At 54.4% G+C, this 18,738-nt stretch overlaps 1 protein-coding gene across 9 annotated transcripts in view; it reads right to left on the reverse strand.

The window, feature by feature from the left end:
- The window catches only part of grk6 (G protein-coupled receptor kinase 6), a 32,989-nt gene extending 14,603 nt beyond the window's left edge, over window positions 1-18,386 (reverse strand). Inside the window, exons 1-8 of one of the 9 annotated variants that reach the window (XM_030086613.1) lie at window positions 18,214-18,382; window positions 12,956-13,051; window positions 10,822-10,934; window positions 10,428-10,505; window positions 9,990-10,090; window positions 9,795-9,887; window positions 1,455-1,518; window positions 318-479 (exon numbers count right to left, since the gene is read on the reverse strand). In XM_030086613.1, the coding sequence (XP_029942473.1) occupies window positions 318-479; window positions 1,455-1,518; window positions 9,795-9,887; window positions 9,990-10,090; window positions 10,428-10,505; window positions 10,822-10,934; window positions 12,956-13,051; window positions 18,214-18,265 (759 nt within the window). In that variant the 5' untranslated portion in view covers window positions 18,266-18,382. Of the gene's footprint in view, window positions 1-317; window positions 574-1,454; window positions 1,607-1,874; window positions 1,914-2,118; window positions 2,157-4,002; window positions 4,457-9,794; window positions 9,888-9,989; window positions 10,091-10,427; window positions 10,506-10,821; window positions 10,935-12,955; window positions 13,052-18,213 lie in introns of those variants that run through there. The other 8 variants (XM_030086616.1, XM_030086614.1, XM_030086620.1 and 5 more) reach the window with 8 other exon arrangements.
- Window positions 18,387-18,738: the final 352 nt, after the last annotated feature.

An 18,738-nucleotide genomic window follows, 5' to 3' on the forward strand; every position in this document is an offset into this window, starting at 1 on the left:
GAGAGAGAGAGAGAGAGAGAGAGAGAGAGAGAGAGAGAGAGAGAGAGAGCCACTGCAGTGTGTTCCCCCTGACGGGGTGAACTTTGAACTCTGACCCCCGACAGACTCATGTGGGGCGGCCTGTCCTGCTGCACCTGCTCCTGCAGAGCCCCTACCCAGCATGCTCTAGTGCTGTCCCTGGGCTCCACACTGTCTCCCTGTGTCCACCAGGGGGCGCAGGCCTCCTGTCAGGTCAGTGATTTACTGGTCGAGCACATCCAGAGTGCAGACCGCAGGGTGCGTTGACCTCTGACCTTTGACCCGGGGCGGCTCCTCACCACGAATCTGCTGTTGAGCTTCTCCAGGATCAGCTTCTCGTTGAGCACCATGGCCTCGCCGCCGCCGCCGCCGCCGCCGCCGCCGCGCTTCTTGATCCTCTTCTTCTCCAGCTTCTTACAGGCGTACATCTTCCCCGAGGAACGCACCTGGCACGCACACACCTGGACAACACGGAGCGCTGAGGACGACGGGACGCCGAGGGACGCCGAGGGACACCAAGGGACACCGAGGGACACTGAGGGACGCTGAGGGACACTGAGGGACACAGAGGGACACTGAGGGACACTGAGGGACACTGAGGGACACTGAGGGACACAGAGGGACGCTGAGGGACGCTGAGGGACACTGAGGGACACCGAGGGACACTGAGGGACACTGAGGGACACTGAGGGACACTGAGGGACACAGAGGGACGCTGAGGGACACTGAGGGACACCGAGGGACACTGAGGGACGCTGAGGGACACTGAGGGACACAGAGGGACACTGAGGGACACTGAGGGACACTGAGGGACGCTGAGGGACACTGAGGGACACTGAGGGACACAGAGGGACACTGAGGGACACTGATAGTCTCCGTGACACACACACACACGTTAGTACAGCTATAGTTGTGAGGACACTCACTGACATCATGCATTTCCAGCCCCGAACCCTGACCTGGACCCTGACCTGGACCCTGACCTGGACCCTGACCTGGACCCTGACCCTGACCTGGACCCTGACCTGGACCCTGACCTGGACCCTGACCCTGACCTGGACCCTGACCTGGACCCTGACCTGGACCCTGACCTGGACCCTGACCTGGACCCTGACCTGGACCCTGACCCTGACCTGGACCCTGACCTGGACCCTGACCTGGACCCTGACCCTGACCTGGACCCTGACCTGGACCCTGACCTGGACCCTGACCTGGACCCTGAACCAGAGATCAGGTCTGAACAGGTCTGTGGAATCGTGAGGACCAGAAAAACTGTCCTCACTGGTAAGATAACCCAGTGTCCTCACAACTATATCTGTACACACACACACACACACACACACACACACACACACACACACACACACACACACACACACACACACACACACACACACACACACACTGGGTTCTCCGGGTTCCGAGGGAGAACTCACCTCTCCAAATCCTCCTTTTCCTAAAACTCGATACTGTCTGAAGGTGTTTTTGGTGACGGGCTGTCTGGAGAACACAGAACCAGAGAACCGTGAGACGGGCCAGAACCACAGAGAACCAGAACCACAGAGAACCAGAACCACAGAGAACCAGAGAACCGTGAGACGGGCCAGAACCACAGAGAACCAGAACCACAGAGAACCAGAACCACAGAGAACCAGAGAACCGTGAGACGGGCCAGAACCACAGAGAACCAGAACCACAGAGAACCAGAACCACAGAGAACCAGAACCACAGAGAACCAGAGAACCGTGAGACGGGCCAGAACCACAGAGAACCAGAACCACAGAGAAAGAGAACCACAGAGAACCAGAGAACCGTGAGACGGGCCAGAGCCACAGAGAACCAGAACCACAGAGAACCAGAACCACAGAGAACCAGAGAACCGTGAGACGGGCCAGAGCCACAGAGAACCAGAACCACAGAGAACCAGAGAACCGTGAGACGGGCCAGAACCACAGAGAACCAGAACCACAGAGAACCAGAGAACCGTGAGACGGGCCAGAACCACAGAGAACCAGAACCACAGAGAACCAGAACCACAGAGAACCAGAGAACCGTGAGACGGGCCAGAACCACAGAGAACCAGAACCACAGAGAAAGAGAACCACAGAGAACCAGAGAACCGTGACAAAGACCACAGAAGGGGCAGGGCCGGGGTCTGGAGGGGCGGGGGTCTGGAGGGGCGGGGCAGGGGGTCTGGAGGGGCAGGGGACTGGAGGGGCGGGGGTCTGGAGGGGCAGGGGGTCTGGAGGGGCGGGGCAGGGGTCTGGAGGGGCAGGGGTCTGGAGGGGCGGGGCGGGGGTCTGGAGGGGCGGGGCGGGGGCGGGGCAGGGGTCTGGAGGGGCGGGGCTGGGGTCTGGAGGGGCGGGGCTGGGGTCTGGAGGGGCGGGGCAGGGGTCTGGAGGGCGGGGCTGGCTGAGCTGCTCAGCCACTGGCCGACAGCCTCCTCCATCGGGGTTTGCAGGTTGTGGCGCCGGCCGGCCGGGCGCTACCCGGCCAGCTGAGCTACGAGCCGTCTGGTCATGTGACCGGTCCGCAAGGCATTATGGGAATCGTAGTGCAGACAACACGGGTGGTCCGACGTGCAGCGACCGCCGCGGCGTCTCATCTGTTCGGCACCCGATCACCGGGCCCCACATCAGCCTGGGAGCCTGCGCCAGCATCCTCTTCCAGACTGTCGGCGGGCAGAACCACCGGGTCGCACAGCGGGATTGTGGGTAAGGCCAGAACGCAGGATCTGGTGGGAATCGTAGCAGATCAGAGATGAATCCAGACGTTCTCTCAGCTCTTCAGAACCGTGACGCTACGCTCAAACCCAGAGAAGCACTGGTCCAGGACCTGGTCCAGGACCTGGTCCAGGACCTGGTCCAGGACCTGGTCCAGGACCTGGTCCAGGACCTGCATCATGGGAGTTCAGTTTGTCTTCAGCGTCCCCCTGGTCCTGAAGGGAAGAGGGAAATATGCTGAATAAGCACATTCCGGACTGTTCTTCAAATGACTGACGAACAGCTGCAGGTCGGTCCGACGCCCCCTGCTGGTCTGGACTGAAGCTGACAGGGTCCTGGAGCTCCGGACCGGTCCGGGACTCTCCAGGGTACAGAAGCCCTGGTGCAGCTGGTCCAGTCCCAGAACCAGAGGACCAGAGAACACAGAACCATAGAACCAGAGGACCAGAGGACAGAGGACCAGAGGACCAGAGGACAGAGGACCAGAGAACAGAGGACCAGAGGACAGAGGACCAGAGGACAGAGGACCAGAGACCAGAGGACCAGAGAACACAGAACCATAGAACCAGAGGACCAGAGGACAGAGGACCAGAGGACCAGAGAACAGAGGACCAGAGAACAGAGGACCAGAGGACCAGAGGACAGAGGACCAGAGACCAGAGGACCAGAGAACACAGAACCATAGAACCAGAGGACCAGAGGACAGAGGACCAGAGGACCAGAGGACCAGAGGACAGAGGACCAGAGGACCAGAGAACAGAGGACCAGAGAACACAGAACCATAGAACCAGAGGACCAGAGGACAGAGGACCAGAGGACCAGAGAACAGAGGACCAGAGAACACAGAACCATAGAACCAGAGGACCAGAGGACAGAGGACCAGATGTAGCCCTCCTAATCAACCCAAGACCAGTCACAGCGTCTGTGGACCTCTGGCAGAGCAGTTCTCAAATCCGGCTAAATGAGTGGATCAGGTTCTGCTGCTATCAGATGGATCCAGTGAAGACCAGCAGGCTGCTGACTCGGCCCGGGACCCAGACAGGCCCGGGAGCCGGTTCTGGAGCTAAAACTGTAACTGTGTGACGGTCCCGCGCTGCCGACCCGTCCCTCTGACACACACTGCGTGTGGGATCACACCATGTGACAGTCATAACCCCGCCTCCAGAGAATTCACACTTTAACTGCTGTGTGTCCTCTGACCCGGGTCGGGATGTGACGGCGTGTTGGAGCTCGAAGACAAACAGGAAAATGTGCTTCTAACCGATGATACGCTTCAGCGGAGTCCCCTCCACCGGGCCTTCACCAGGGTCCACGTCCACTTGAGACCGCCGAGAAGACGTCCAGGTCCAGCCTCCGCGACCTGTCCTCCTTCACCTCCGTCCTCCTGTCTCCCGTCCTCCTGCCATTAAACCGTTTTTTTCTCGCCCCTCCTTGGAGTTGGAGCGACCCCAAAAAAAAACTCTGCCGCGCCGACGTGCACTCAGGTGATGAACCGCTTTCCAAACCGCCACCGAGAGCTTCAACCTGCTTCAACCTGCTTCAACCTGCTTCAACCTGCTTCAACCTGCTTCAACCTGCTCAAACTCCATCTCTTTCTGCCCGTTGGGACCAAACACTCCCAAACACTCCAGGCGTCTCTCTCCCTCCTCCAGGTGTCTCTCTCCCTCCTCCAGGTCTCTCTTCCTCCTCCAGGTGTCTCTCTCCCTCCTCCAGGTGTCTCTCTCCCTCCTCCAGGTCTCTCTTCCTCCTCCAGGTGTCTCTCTCCCTCCTCCAGGTCTCTCTTCCTCCTCCAGGTGTCTCTCTCCCTCCTCCAGGTGTCTCTCTCCCTCCTCCAGGTCTCTCTTCCTCCTCCAGGTGTCTCTCTCCCTCCTCCAGGTGTCTCTCTCCCTCCTCCAGGTCTCTCTCCCTCCTCCAGGTCTCTCTTCCTCCTCCAGGTGTCTCTCTCCCTCCTCCAGGTGTCTCTCTCCCTCCTCCAGGTGTCTCTCTCCCTCCTCCAGGCGTCTCTCTCCCTCCTCCAGGTGTCTCTCTCCCTCCTCCAGGCGTCTCTCTCCCTCCTCCAGGTGTCTCTCTCCCTCCTCCAGGTGTCTCTCTCCCTCCTCCAGGTGTCTCTCTCCCTCCTCCAGGTGTCTCTCTCCCTCCTCCAGGTGTGACCCCTTCAAATGCACTGGGAAACCCCAGCTTCCAGAAGAATCTCCCGTAACGTTCAGTGACGGTGAGAAAACTCCAGACCTGAATCACTTCATTCTTCATTCATTCATTCATCACTGCTTCACGCGCACATAAAAACCTCTGAGAAAGAACTGTGTAAAGTTAAATATAGAATGACGTGTATTTAACCAGGGTACCACACAGAGAACCGAGAACCAGAGAACCGAGAACCAGAGAACCGAGAACCAGAGAACCGAGAACCAGAGAACCAGAGAACCGAGAACCAGAGAACCAGAGAACCAGAGAACCGAGAACCAGAGAACCAGAGAACCAGAGAACCAGAGAACCGAGAACCAGAGAACCAGAGAACCGAGAACCAGAGAACCAGAGAACCGAGAACCAGAGGACCGAGAACCAGAGGACCAGAGAACCAGAGAACCAGAGAACCAGAGAACCGAGAACCAGAGAACCAGTGAACCAGAGAACCAGAGAACCGAGAACCAGAGGACCAGAGAACCAGAGAACCGAGAACCAGAGAACCAGAGAACCGAGAACCAGAGAACCAGAGAACCAGAGAACCGAGAACCAGAGGACCGAGAACCAGAGGACCAGAGAACCAGAGAACCAGAGAACCGAGAACCAGAGAACCAGAGAACCAGAGAACCGAGAACCAGAGGACCAGAGGACCAGAGAACCAGAGAACCGAGAACCAGAGAACCAGAGAACCAGAGAACCGAGAACCAGAGAACCAGAGAACCGAGAACCAGAGAACCAGAGAACCAGAGAACCGAGAACCAGAGAACCAGAGAACCAGAGAACCAGAGAACCGAGAACCAGAGAACCAGAGAACCGAGAACCAGAGAACCAGAGAACCGAGAACCAGAGGACCGAGAACCAGAGGACCAGAGAACCAGAGAACCAGAGAACCAGAGAACCGAGAACCAGAGAACCAGTGAACCAGAGAACCAGAGAACCGAGAACCAGAGGACCAGAGAACCAGAGAACCGAGAACCAGAGAACCAGAGAACCGAGAACCAGAGAACCAGAGAACCAGAGAACCGAGAACCAGAGGACCGAGAACCAGAGGACCAGAGAACCAGAGAACCAGAGAACCAGAGAACCGAGAACCAGAGAACCAGAGAACCAGAGAACCAGAGAACCGAGAACCAGAGGACCAGAGAACCAGAGAACCAGAGAACCGAGAACCAGAGAACCAGAGAACCAGAGAACCAGAGAACCGAGAACCAGAGAACCAGAGAACCGAGAACCAGAGAACCAGAGAACCAGAGAACCGAGAACCAGAGGACCAGAGAACCAGAGAACCAGAGAACCGAGAACCAGAGAACCAGAGAACCAGAGAACCAGAGAACCGAGAACCAGAGAACCAGAGAACCAGAGAACCGAGAACCAGAGAACCAGAGAACCGAGAACCAGAGAACCAGAGAACCAGAGAACCGAGAACCAGAGGACCAGAGAACCAGAGAACCGAGAACCAGAGAACCAGAGAACCGAGAACCAGAGGACCAGAGAACCAGAGAACCGAGAACCAGAGAACCAGAGAACCGAGAAAAAGAGAACCGAGAACCAGAGGACCAGAGGACCAGAGGACCAGAGAACCAGAGAACCGAGAACCAGAGGACCAGAGAACCAGAGAACCGAGAACCAGAGAACCAGAGGACCAGAGAACCAGAGAACAGAGAACCGAGAACCAGAGAACCGAGAACCAGAGGACGGGGGGGGGGGTTCTGTTTGGCCACAGTGAGAAGGTTCCTCGGGTTAAAGAGGAACACGAGGAACACTTCCTTCCAAGAGTTCTCTTCATGGAGCTCATGGTCCTAGATAACAGGGGGTTCTCTTCATGGTTCTAGATAAAGGAGGGAGTTCTCTTCATGGTTCTAGATAACGACAGAGGGGGTTCTCTTCATGGTTCTAGATAACGGAGGGAGTTCTCTTCATGGTTCTAGATAACGACAGAGGGGGTTCTCTTCATGGTTCTAGATAACGACAGAGGGGGTTCTCTTCATGGTTCTAGATAACGGAGGGAGTTCTCTTCATGGTTCTAGATAACGACAGAGGGGGTTCTCTTCATGGTTCTAGATAACAGGGGGTTCTCTTCATGGTTCTAGATAACGGAGGGAGTTCTCTTCATGGTTCTAGATAACGACAGAGGGGGTTCTCTTCATGGTTCTAGATAACGGAGGGAGTTCTCTTCATGGTTCTAGATAACGGAGGGGGTTCTCTTCATGGTTCTAGATAAGAGGGAGTTCTCTTCATGGTTCTAGATAACGACAGAGGGGGTTCTCTTCATGGTTCTAGATAATGGAGGGAGTTCTCTTCATGGTTCTAGATAATGACAGAGGGAGTTCTCTTCATGGTTCTAGATAACGACAGAGGGGGTTCTCTTCATGGTTCTAGATAACGACAGAGGGGGTTCTCTTCATGGTTCTAGATAACGACAGAGGGGGTTCTCTTCATGGTTCTAGATAACGGAGGGAGTTCTCTTCATGGTTCTAGATAACGGAGGGAGTTCTCTTCATGGTTCTAGATAAGAGGGAGTTCTCTTCATGGTTCTAGATAACGGAGGGGGTTCTCTTTTTGGTTCTAGATAACGGAGGGGGTTCTCTTCATGGTTCTAGATAACGACAGAGGGGGTTCTCTTCATGGTTCTAGATAACGACAGAGGGGGTTCTCTTCATGGTTCTAGATAACGGAGGGAGTTCTCTTCATGGTTCTAGATAACGGAGGGAGTTCTCTTCATGGTTCTAGATAACGGAGGGAGTTCTCTTCATGGTTCTAGATAACGATAGAGGGGGTTCTCTTCATGGTTCTAGATAATGGAGGGAGTTCTCTTCATGGTTCTAGATAACGACAGAGGGGGTTCTCTTCATGGTTCTAGATAACGATAGAGGGGGTTCTCTTCATGGTTCTAGATAATGACAGAGGGGGTTCTCTTCATGGTTCTAGATAATGACAGAGGGGGTTCTCTTCATGGTTCTAGATAACGGAGGGAGTTCTCTTCATGGTTCTAGATAACGATAGAGGGGGTTCTCTTCATGGTTCTAGATAATGACAGAGGGGGTTCTCTTCATGGTTCTAGATAACGGAGGGAGTTCTCTTCATGGTTCTAGATAACGATAGAGGGGGTTCTCTTCATGGTTCTAGATAATGACAGAGGGGGTTCTCTTCATGGTTCTAGATAACGGAGGGAGTTCTCTTCATGGTTCTAGATAACGATAGAGGGGGTTCTCTTCATGGTTCTAGATAATGACAGAGGGGGTTCTCTTCATGGTTCTAGATAACGGAGGGAGTTCTCTTCATGGTTCTAGATAACGATAGAGGGGGTTCTCTTCATGGTTCTAGATAATGACAGAGGGGGTTCTCTTCATGGTTCTAGCTAATGACAGAGGGGGTTCTCTTCATGGTTCTAGATAACGACAGAGGGGGTTCTCTTCATGGTTCTAGATAATGAAGGGGGTTCTCTTCATGGTTCTAGATAACGACAGAGGGGGTTCTCTTCATGGTTCTAGATAACGACAGGGGGGGTTCTCTTCATGGTTCTAGATAATGGAGGGGATTCTCTTCATGGTTCCAGATAACGGAGGGGGTTCTCTTCATGGTTCTAGATAACGACAGAGGGGGTTCTCTTCATGGTTCCAGATAACGGAGGGAGTTCTCTTCATGGTTCTAGATCACGACAGAGGGGGTTCTCTTCATGGTTCTAGATAACGGAGGGGGTTCTCTTCATGGTTCTAGATAATGGAGGGGGTTCTCTTCATGGTTCTAGATAATGGAGGTGGTTCTCTTCATGGTTCTAGATAACGACAGAGGGGGTTCTCTTCATGGTTCTAGATAACGGAGGGGGTTCTCTTCATGGTTCTAGATAACGGAGGGGTTCTCTTCATGGTTCTAGATGACGACAGAGGGGGTTCTCTTCATGGTTCCAGATAACGGAGGGAGTTCTCTTCATGGTTCTAGATAACGGAGGGGTTCTCTTCATGGTTCTAGATAATGGAGGGAGTTCTCTTCATGGTTCTAGATAATGACAGAGGGGGTTCTCTTCATGGTTCTAGATAACGACAGAGGGGGTTCTCTTCATGGTTCTAGATAACGACAGAGGGGGTTCTCTTCATGGTTCTAGATAACGGAGGGGGTTCTCTTCATGGTTCTAGATAACGGAGGGAGTTCTCTTCATGGTTCTAGATAACGGAGGGAGTTCTCTTCATGGTTCTAGATAATGGAGGGAGTTCTCTTCATGGTTCTAGATAACAGAGGGAGTTCTCTTCATAGTTCTAGATAATGGAGGGGGTTCTTTTCATGGTTCTAGATAACGACAGAGGGGGTTCTCTTCATGGTTCTAGATAATGGAGGGGATTCTCTTCATGGTTCTAGATAATGTAGGGGGTTCTTTTCATGGTTCTAGATAATGGAGGGGGTTCTTTTCATGGTTCTAGATAACGACAGAAGGGGTTCTCTTCATGGTTCTAGATAACGACAGAGGGGGTTCTCTTCATGGTTCTAGATAACGGAGGGGGTTCTCTTCATGGTTCTAGATAACGACAGAGGGGGTTCTCTTCATGGTTCTAGATAATGGAGGGGGTTCTTTTCATGGTTCTAGATAACGACAGAGGGGGTTCTCTTCATGGTTCTAGATAATGGAGGGGGTTCTTTTCATGGTTCTAGATAACGACAGAGGGGGTTCTTTTCATGGTTCTAGATAACGACAGAGGGGGTTCTCTTCATGGTTCTAGATAACGGAGGGGGTTCTCTTCATGGTTCTAGATAACGACAGAGGGGGTTCTCACACTGGGAACGTTCTCCTCACTCTGAAGCCACAGACCCGGGGAAGGATCCGGATCGGAGCCAGACCCAGGACCAGAAGCGGGCCCGGGGGCGGAGCCTGCTCACCTCTCCAGCCACTTCCACTGCAGGAAGCGGCTGTAGAAGACGCTGTCCAGGAAGTCCGCCAGCGGCGCCACCTGCAGGAACTCATGGACCAGCCTGGAGGGACGGAGAGGACCGGCCTGAGACAGCGGAACCACGTCCGTCCACGCACCTCAAGAACCCCCGGGACCCCCCCCGGGACCCCCCCCGGGGTCTCACTTGGTGCAGTCCTGGAACACGTCCTTCCCGGCGCCGTCCCGGAGCCGCGCCGCACACTGCTCCACCGCGGACGCCTCCAGCTGCGGGACGAAGTCCTCCGACTGGGGACGGTCAGAGGTCAGAGGTCAGACAGGCTGGGGCTCGACAGGAGGACCAGGACCACGACCAGGACCAGAACGAGGACCAGGACCAGGACCAGAATGAGGACCAGGACCAGGACCAGGACCAGAACCGGGACCAGAACGAGGACCAGGACCAGTACCAGGACCAGCTTCAACAAGACTGGACAACAGTGACGGCAGGAGGGACAGAGGGACGGAGGGAGGGACAGAGGGACGGACAGAGGGAGGGAGGGACGGACAGAGGGAGGGAGGGACAGAGGGACGGAGGGAGGGACAGAGGGACGGAGGGACGGACAGAGGGAGGGACAGAAGTTACCTTTGGGTTGAAGTATCTGTGGAGGATCTCCTGACCACAGCGCCCCCTCTGGTCGTCTGGAGACACTTCATACTCAGCCTGGACACACACACACACACACACACACACACACACACACACACACACACACACACACACACAGTCAGCATTCTCAGTGTCTCGGGTCTGTGGACTTCTGAAGACAGGAACCAGGATGGGTCTTCACTCAGACCACATCCAGGGGCGGTCCGGACCCCCTCCCCACACACACACACACACACACACACACACACACACACACACACACACACACACACACACACACACACACACACACACACACACACACACACACACACACACACACACACACACACACACACACACACACACACACACACACACACACACACACCGCGGCGTCCAGGAAGTGGATGCAGGCTCTCAGGTCGTCTCGAGTTTCACAGAAGTTTCTGAAGAGCAGCCGTCCGATTGGCTGCCGCTCACACAGGCTGCTGTAGTCCCTCTCTGGAGACAGGGACAGGGACAGGGACAGACAGAGAGAGAGAGAGAGAGAGGGACAGAGACAAGGACAGGGACAGACAGAGAGAGAGAGAGGGACAGAGACAAGGACAGGGACAGACAGAGAGAGAGAAGGACAGAGACAAGGACAGGGACAGACAGAGAGAGAGAAGGACAGAGACAAGGACAGGGACAGACAGAGAGAGAGAGGGACAGAGACAAGGACAGGGACAGACAGAGAGAGAGAGGGACAGAGACAAAGACAGGGACAGACAGAGAGAGAGAAGGACAGAGACAAGGACAGGGACAGACAGAGAGAGAGAAGGACAGAGACAAGGACAGGGACAGACAGAGAGAGAGAGGGACAGAGACAAGGACAGGGACAGACAGAGACAGAGAAGGACAGAGACAAGGACAGGGACAGACAGAGAGAGAGAGAGGGACAGAGACAAGGACAGGGACAGACAGAGAGAGAGAGGGACAGAGACAAGGACATGGACAGACAGAGAGAGAGAGAGGGACAGAGACAAGGACAGGGACAGAGACAGAGACAGGGACAGGGACAGAGACGGACAGGGACAGAGACAGGGACAGAGACAGAGACAGAGAAAGGGACAGGGACAGAGACGGACAGGGACAGAGACAGGGACAGAGACGGACAGGGACAGAGACAGGGACAGGGACAGAGACAGACAGAGAGAGAGAGAGACAGAGAGAGAGACAGAGTGAGAGAGAGAGAGAGAGAGAGAGAGAGAGACACACAGAGAGAGAGAGAGAGAGAGAGACACAGAGAGAGAGAGAGAGAGAGAGAGACACAGAGAGAGAGAGAGAGAGAGAGAGAGAGAGAGACACAGAGAGAGAGAGAGAGAGAGACACAGAGAGAGAGAGAGAGAGAGAGAGAGAGAGAGAGAGAGAGAGAGACACACAGAGAGAGAGAGAGAGAGAGAGGGGAGGATTAAAATGTTTGAACCAGACGTTCTGGGATCCAGGACCAGGTGTCCTGGACGGACCAGGTGTCCTGGACGGACCAGGTGTCCTGGACGGACCAGGTGTCCTGGGGTGTTCTGGGGTCCGGGACCAGGTGTCCTGGACGGACCAGGTGTCCTGGACGGACCAGGTGTCCTGGACGGACCAGGTGTTCTGGGGTGTTCTGGGGTCCGGGACCAGGTGAGGGCTGGGTTCTGGTTCCACGCGGACTCTAGTCAGACCGTTGGGGTGCAGGTCTGGGTTCTCCGGCTGCAGCAGCAGAACCCGGTTCCACTTCCTGTTTTTCCGCCGCAGCTTCCTGTGTGGTGAAACCCGAGACGCTTCAGCAGCTGCCTCGTCTGAACCGGGACCCTTCAGGACCTGCTTCAAGACCCGCTCCACGACCCGGTCCAGGACCCGGTCCAGGACCCGGTCCAGGACCCACTTCTACCAGGTCTTCCACTAACGGCGACAGTGTGGATTTCACATCCGTCAGCATCCAGTTCTCCTTGGGGGGAGGGGTCGGCCCGTGGGGGGCACTGCCCACCCCGTGGTCTACAGACACCTGGTGGGCTACGGGGTCCTGGTGGTCTACGGGGTCCTGGTGGTCTACGGGGTCCTGGTGGTCTACAGACACCTGGTGGTCTACGGGGTCCTGGTGGTCTACAGACACCTGGTGGTCTACGGGGTCCTGGTGGTCTACAGACACCTGGTGGTCTACGGGGTCCTGGTGGTCTACGGGGTCCTGGTGGTCTACAGACACCTGGTGGTCTACGGGGTCCTGGTGGTCTACAGACACCTGGTGGTCTACGGGGTCCTGGTGATCTACAGACAGCTGGTGGTCTACAGAGACCTGGTGGTCTACGGACAGCTGGTGGTCTGTGGACAGCTGGTGGTCTACGGGGTCCTGGTGGTCTACAGAGACCTGGTGGTCTACAGAGACCTGGTGGTCTACAGACACCTGGTGGTCTACGGACAGCTGGTGGTCTACGGACAGCTGGTGGTCTGCGGACAGCTGGTGGTCTACGGGGTCCTGGTGGTCTGCGGAGACCTGGTCTCACCTGTGGTCTGGCGCAGCTCCTCACACAGGCTGATGTGGGGAAACTGCAGCATCTGCTTCCACTTCCTGCTCTTTCCTTTCCGGGCGCCGCCGCCTCCTGGGGGAGAGTCGGGTTTCATCAGGTCCTGGTTCAGTGAGTGCTGTCAGGCCACGCCCCCCTCGGAGGGCGTGGCCCGGGTTGCCAGGTTGGGAGCGGAGCGGGGAGGGAAGGCGGCACAGCTTGCTTAGGAACTCACATGTGATTGGCTCTGGAACCAGGAAGTGAGACGGTCTAGCCCCGCCCACTGAGCTTATTTAAAAGACAAAACTGGAGAAAATATTGATGCTGGAGGCGACAGGCGGAGAGGACGAGCAACAACTGGAAGGATGGGTCTGGTGAATTTCTGACTTTACTTTAACCTCCAGACGGACGGAGGCGCACTGCATTCTGGGAAAGGAGAGTCTCACCAACAGCGTCAAGAACCGAGCATGGAGAGAACGAAACTACAAAACTGGACGAGAGAGAGAGAGGGAGAGAGAGAGAGTTACCCCATCACGCAGGGAGAGAGAGAGAGGGAGGAAGAGAGAGAGAGAGAGAGTTACCCCATCACCCAGGGAGAGAGAGAGAGAGAGAGAGAGGGAGAGAGAGAGAGTTACCCCATCACGCAGGGAGAGAGAGAGAGGGAGGAAGAGAGAGAGAGAGAGAGAGTTACCCCATCACCCAGGGAGAGAGAGAGAGAGAGAGAGAGAGAGAGAGAGAGAGAGAGTTACCCCATCACGCAGGGAGAGAGAGAGAGGGAGGAAGAGAGAGAGAGAGAGAGAGTTACCCCATCACCCAGGGAGAGAGAGAGAGAGAGAGAGAGAGAGTTACCCCATCACCCAGGGAGAGAGAGAGGGAGAGAGAGAGAGAGAGTTACCCCATCACCCAGGGAGAGAGAGAGAGAGAGAGAGAGAGAGAGAGAGTTACCCCATCACCCAGGGAGAGAGAGAGGGAGAGAGAGAGAGAGAGAGAGAGAGAGAGAGAGAGAGAGAGAGAGAGAGAGAGAGAGAGAGAGAGAGCCATCGTCATCCCTCCAGAACACAGAACCTCTAAAACAGAACGTTGTCCTTCCTCTTCCAGCAGGGGGGTTCTGCTGTGAGTCTGATCCAGACCCTGGAGAACCGGAACCACCTCTAGGCTCCAGGTTCCCGGGTCTGGTTCTTCTTCGTTCTCCAAACGGGGAACTGAGCAGAACCAGACAGGAAGCTGGAGAGGAACCAGGAGAACCGGTTTCCTGGTTCGGTATTCAGACCGCCCGAGAACAGTCCCCAACGGAAGACAGCTGTCCACCGGGGACACTGAGACCAGGACCATGACAGGAGACAGTCCTCCCACCCCTGGATCCACGTGTGCTCAGGATCTGGTTGCTATAGCAACATGTGCAACTGCTGTCCGCCTGTCATGGGGCCGGGTGTACAGGGACCTCCAGATGCCCCCTATGGGGTCTACAGGGGCCCTGTGGAGGGGTCTACAGGGGCCCTGTGGAGGGGTCTACAGGGCCCCTGTGGAGGGGTCTACAGGGGCTCTGTGGAGGGGTCTGCAGGGCCCCTGTGGAGGGGTCTACAGGGGCCCTGTGGAGGGGTCTGCAGGGCCCCTGTGGAGGGGTCTACAGGGGCCCTGTGGAGGGGTCTACAGGGGCCCTGTGGAGGGGTCTACAGGGGCTCTGTGGAGGGGTCTGCAGGGGCCCTGTGGAGGGGTCTGCAGGGGCCCTGTGGAGGGGTCTGCAGGGGCCCTGTGGAGGGGTCTACAGGGGCCCTGTGGAGGGGTCCAAAGGGGCCCTGTGGAGGGGTCTACAGGGGCCCTGTGGAGGGGTCCAAAGGGGCCCTGTGGAGGGGTCCAAAGGGGCCCTGTGGAGGGGTCTGCAGGGGCCCTGTGGAGGGGTCCAAAGGGGCCCTGTGGAGGGGTCCAAAGGGGCCCTGTGGAGGGGTCTGCAGGGGCCCTGTGGAGGGGTCTACAGGGGCCCTGTGGAGGGGTCTACAGGGGCCCTGTGGAGGGGTCTACAGGGCCCCTGTGGAGGGGTCCAAAGGGGCCCTATGGAGGGGTCTACAGGGGCCCTGTGGAGGGGTCTACAGGGGCCCTGTGGAGGGGTCTACAGGGGCCCTGTGGAGGGGTCTACAGGGGCCCTGTGGAGGGGTCTACAGGGCCCCTGTGGAGGGGTCCAACGGGGCCCTATGGAGGGGTCTACAGGGGCCCTGTGGAGGGGTCTACAGGGGCCCTGTGGAGGGGTCTACAGGGGCCCTGTGGAGGGGTCCAAAGGGGCCCTATGGAGGGGTCCAAAGGGGCCCTGTGGAGGGGTCCAAAGGGGCCCTGTGGAGGGGTCTACAGGGGCCCTGTGGAGGGGTCTGCAGGGACCCTGTGGAGGGGTCTGATTCAGTTTGTTTTAAAGGTGTTGTTGTGTCTTCAGTCTCTTCCCATCTTGCTTCCTGCCTGAAGTTAAAGCGACACTTCAACATTTTGGCGAATGGGCCCATTGAGCTCAACTCCTCAGTCCTCAGAGCAGCAGACTGACTGTTTCTGTGATTCGAGCTGTTGTTCATCCAGAGGAGAGTCAGGAAGGTTTTCAGGACGGACACAATGGAAGTGGACGGTATTTTTGTTCCCCCTCGTCAAACTCATCAAATACACAATCCAACAACCCCACAACACTTTGGTGACACGTTATAATCCACACACTCACTACGCTGTGGAACACCAACACATAATACTGTAAAGCAAATACTGGGAACTACTTTTTCTTCTGAGATCACGACGCCCAGACGCCATGTTTAGTAAGTAGTTCTGTCTCAGCAATCTTCGCACAAACAACTCAATCTGGTCATTTTTAGAGGCGTCCCCGACTAAGAATTTCCATAGTGGAATCTGATTCGTCCGATCCTGCTGATCGTCGACTGATAGTCAAATCTATCATCTTTTTTTTTTTTTTCATTTTAGAATCATTTGAATAGGCTACAGCAGAGTGTTGCAGTAATTAAAGAAACAGCAGGCAGGTAAAACAACACTTATTTTTCCTTCACACTGAAACACAGACTGGAACAAAGTGCCGTAACTCTAAACATCAAACAGATGAAGTATAGTTCAAATGAGCAGAACCAAACCCTCTCCTAACAAACGGGCTACAGCATGTCATTTATTTATATCTATAATCTCTGCAGATAAGATCACACTTTTTGGCTAAACAATTTCTCACATTATCTGCTCAAATTAAATGAAACAGGCTTAATTGCACTGTGTCGGTCCGTTTCGCAGCGCAGCATCCACGCAAAAACAAACACTAAATTAAATAGAATGAGCCTTTTAGATAAATAAAAATAATAATATAATAATAACCTAAAATATTACAATTAAACGAAATAAAAGTCAGCATTAAAAATGAAAAGTGAGTGACAGAAGCATCTTTCGTACACCCAGTTATCTGGCTCCTGACCCGTTTAGGGTGGAAAGCCATGATGTTCTGAAGTGAGATGAAAGGACACAACTTGCATTTGACTTTTTTTGGATCATCTCTGACTTGTTCTGAAGTTTTTTTCCGACATTTTGAGCCTTTTAAAGTTCAGCCAAATCACCACCGAGACGCTGCTCTGTGACGGAGCTCTGCACAAAATGGGACTGTGCCACTCACCACGGAGGTTCATTCACAAACACTGAATAGAGAGAATATTGAATAAAACTACAAGTTAAGTACATTTTTCCACAGTGTATTTGATAGGCTAACATGTATATCAAATAGGATTTATATCGTGTTTATTTGGAAAAAAAACAAGCAAGTCTATGTAGGATCAGTCCTTCAGCACCCCCATACAGCTGTGATGGAATGGTCCTCGTTTAATAACCACATTTTTTCGATGCTTCGACTGCGTGATTGGCCGTCGAATCAGGCCCCTTCCAACGAATCATCGAATATCTGACGACACCCCTGGTAATTCTGCATTAATGTTCCACAGCGTAGTGAGTGTGTGGATTATAACGTGTCACCAAAGTGTTGTGGGGTTGTTGGATTGTGTATTTGATGAGTTTGACGAGGGGGAACAAAAATACCGTCCACTTCCATTGTGTCCGTCCTGAAAACCTTCCTGACTCTCCTCTGGATGAACAACAGCTCGAATCACAGAAACAGTCAGTCTGCTGCTCTGAGGACTGAGGAGTTGAGCTCAATGGGCCAGTTTGCCACAATGTTGAAGTGTCGCTTTAACAGACAAACTTTTGTTCTAACGATATTTTCTTTATGAAGAAATGTTTTGATCTTTTTCAAATTCTTTTTCTTCTGTTTGTTCCGTCTCCAGTCTGGTTTCTTTCTTCTTCTTCTTTTTCTTTGATTTAAAGTTTGTTTGTAAATGAACTCAGACAGAGATCATGTGTCTCCTTCGCAGCAGACCCGTCTATGTGTTCTAGATCTAGAACTAAACTCCTGACCTTTAATTAATCACAAGCAGGATGAGCACCTGCAACCAGACTCCCTTCAGAAATGGTTGAGTTTAGTGACTGAAGCGTGAACCTGCCAGACCTCAGGTTCCTGCTTTCAGATTCTGGGCGGCGTTACTCGTGTTGGTCCAGAGATAAGCTGCAAAACAGCTCTGGTGAATAAAAAGCACATTTCTACAAACTGCGCCACAAACATATCTGATCCTGATTTTTAATTCAGCTCCTGCAAACCATCACAACAGGACTGCAGCTTCACCATGCAAACCCCTCAGAACCGGAAACGCTCCGCACTCGTGGGCCTGAACTGCAGAAAGCAGCACTGCTGTGCAAACCTCAGCAGACAGCGTGTCTGCAGTTCCTGCTTCTGAATCCGGTGTCAGTCAGTCTCACGAGAGGCCACAGGCCGACATGAAGACACACAACCACGGGACAGGTGCAGGACAACACACACACACACACACACACACCGTGCACATCTTTAATCCTGCAAACAGCGGAGGAGCGTGAAACGCTTCAGCGGAGGAAGATGAGCATGTCACAGCAGGATGACTGACAGCTGAGGCAGCTGAAGGAGGAAGAGGGTTTCTACAGGAAACCCAGGTTTAACTGACACAAACATCCGCGCCGAGTCGTTCAACAAGGTCTAGAAAGCTGGAAAAGGTTCTTCTTTACATTAAAATCGCTTCTTAAAGTCGCGCACGAAGCTTCAAAACTTAAAAGTTGTGGAAAGTGAGCGGAGTTCTGGGAGCTCAGCGGAGTTCGGCCCGACGAGCCGCCGGTTCCCGGGGCGTCCCTCCGGCGGGGCGGCGGCGGAGCCTCACCTTCCCGGGCTTTCAGCAGCACCGTGTTGGCCACGATGTTCTCCAGCTCCATGTCGATGCTGCGCTGCGGCTGCTCCGCCCCGCCCGGCTCCGCTGCGCGCCGCCCGGGCTCAGACTCCGTCCGCCTCCGCCTCACCGCCCCGCCGAGGCGCGCAAATCCAACCCCCCTCCAGAGAGGCTGCGCCGCGGACAGAGCGCTCACTCCGCCCGGAAAACCACGCCTCACAGACAGACCTCTCACTGCGACAGCTTTCACAGATAAATCCTTCAACTGCGTCAAATGTTTTCATTGCCTGAAAAATCCATTTAACAAATACTTTAAAGGAGCTGTATCCTGCTTTTTTTAGCTCGTCCGAACCCTAGAAAAGGCATTAACATGGTCATAGTTTATTTTTGGCGCTAAGGAAAAGTAATTTTGTGTGAAATAAAAGATTTTCTGGGGCTAATTCTGAAGCCAGGAAGAGAAAACGCTCCGTTTCACTGAATCCCGCCTCTCCCCCTGTGGACTTTGACTGACAGCTGCTT

The sequence above is a fragment of the Salarias fasciatus genome, unplaced genomic scaffold (assembly GCF_902148845.1).
Source record: "Salarias fasciatus unplaced genomic scaffold, fSalaFa1.1, whole genome shotgun sequence".
Classification (NCBI taxonomy): Eukaryota; Metazoa; Chordata; class Actinopteri; order Blenniiformes; family Blenniidae; genus Salarias; species Salarias fasciatus.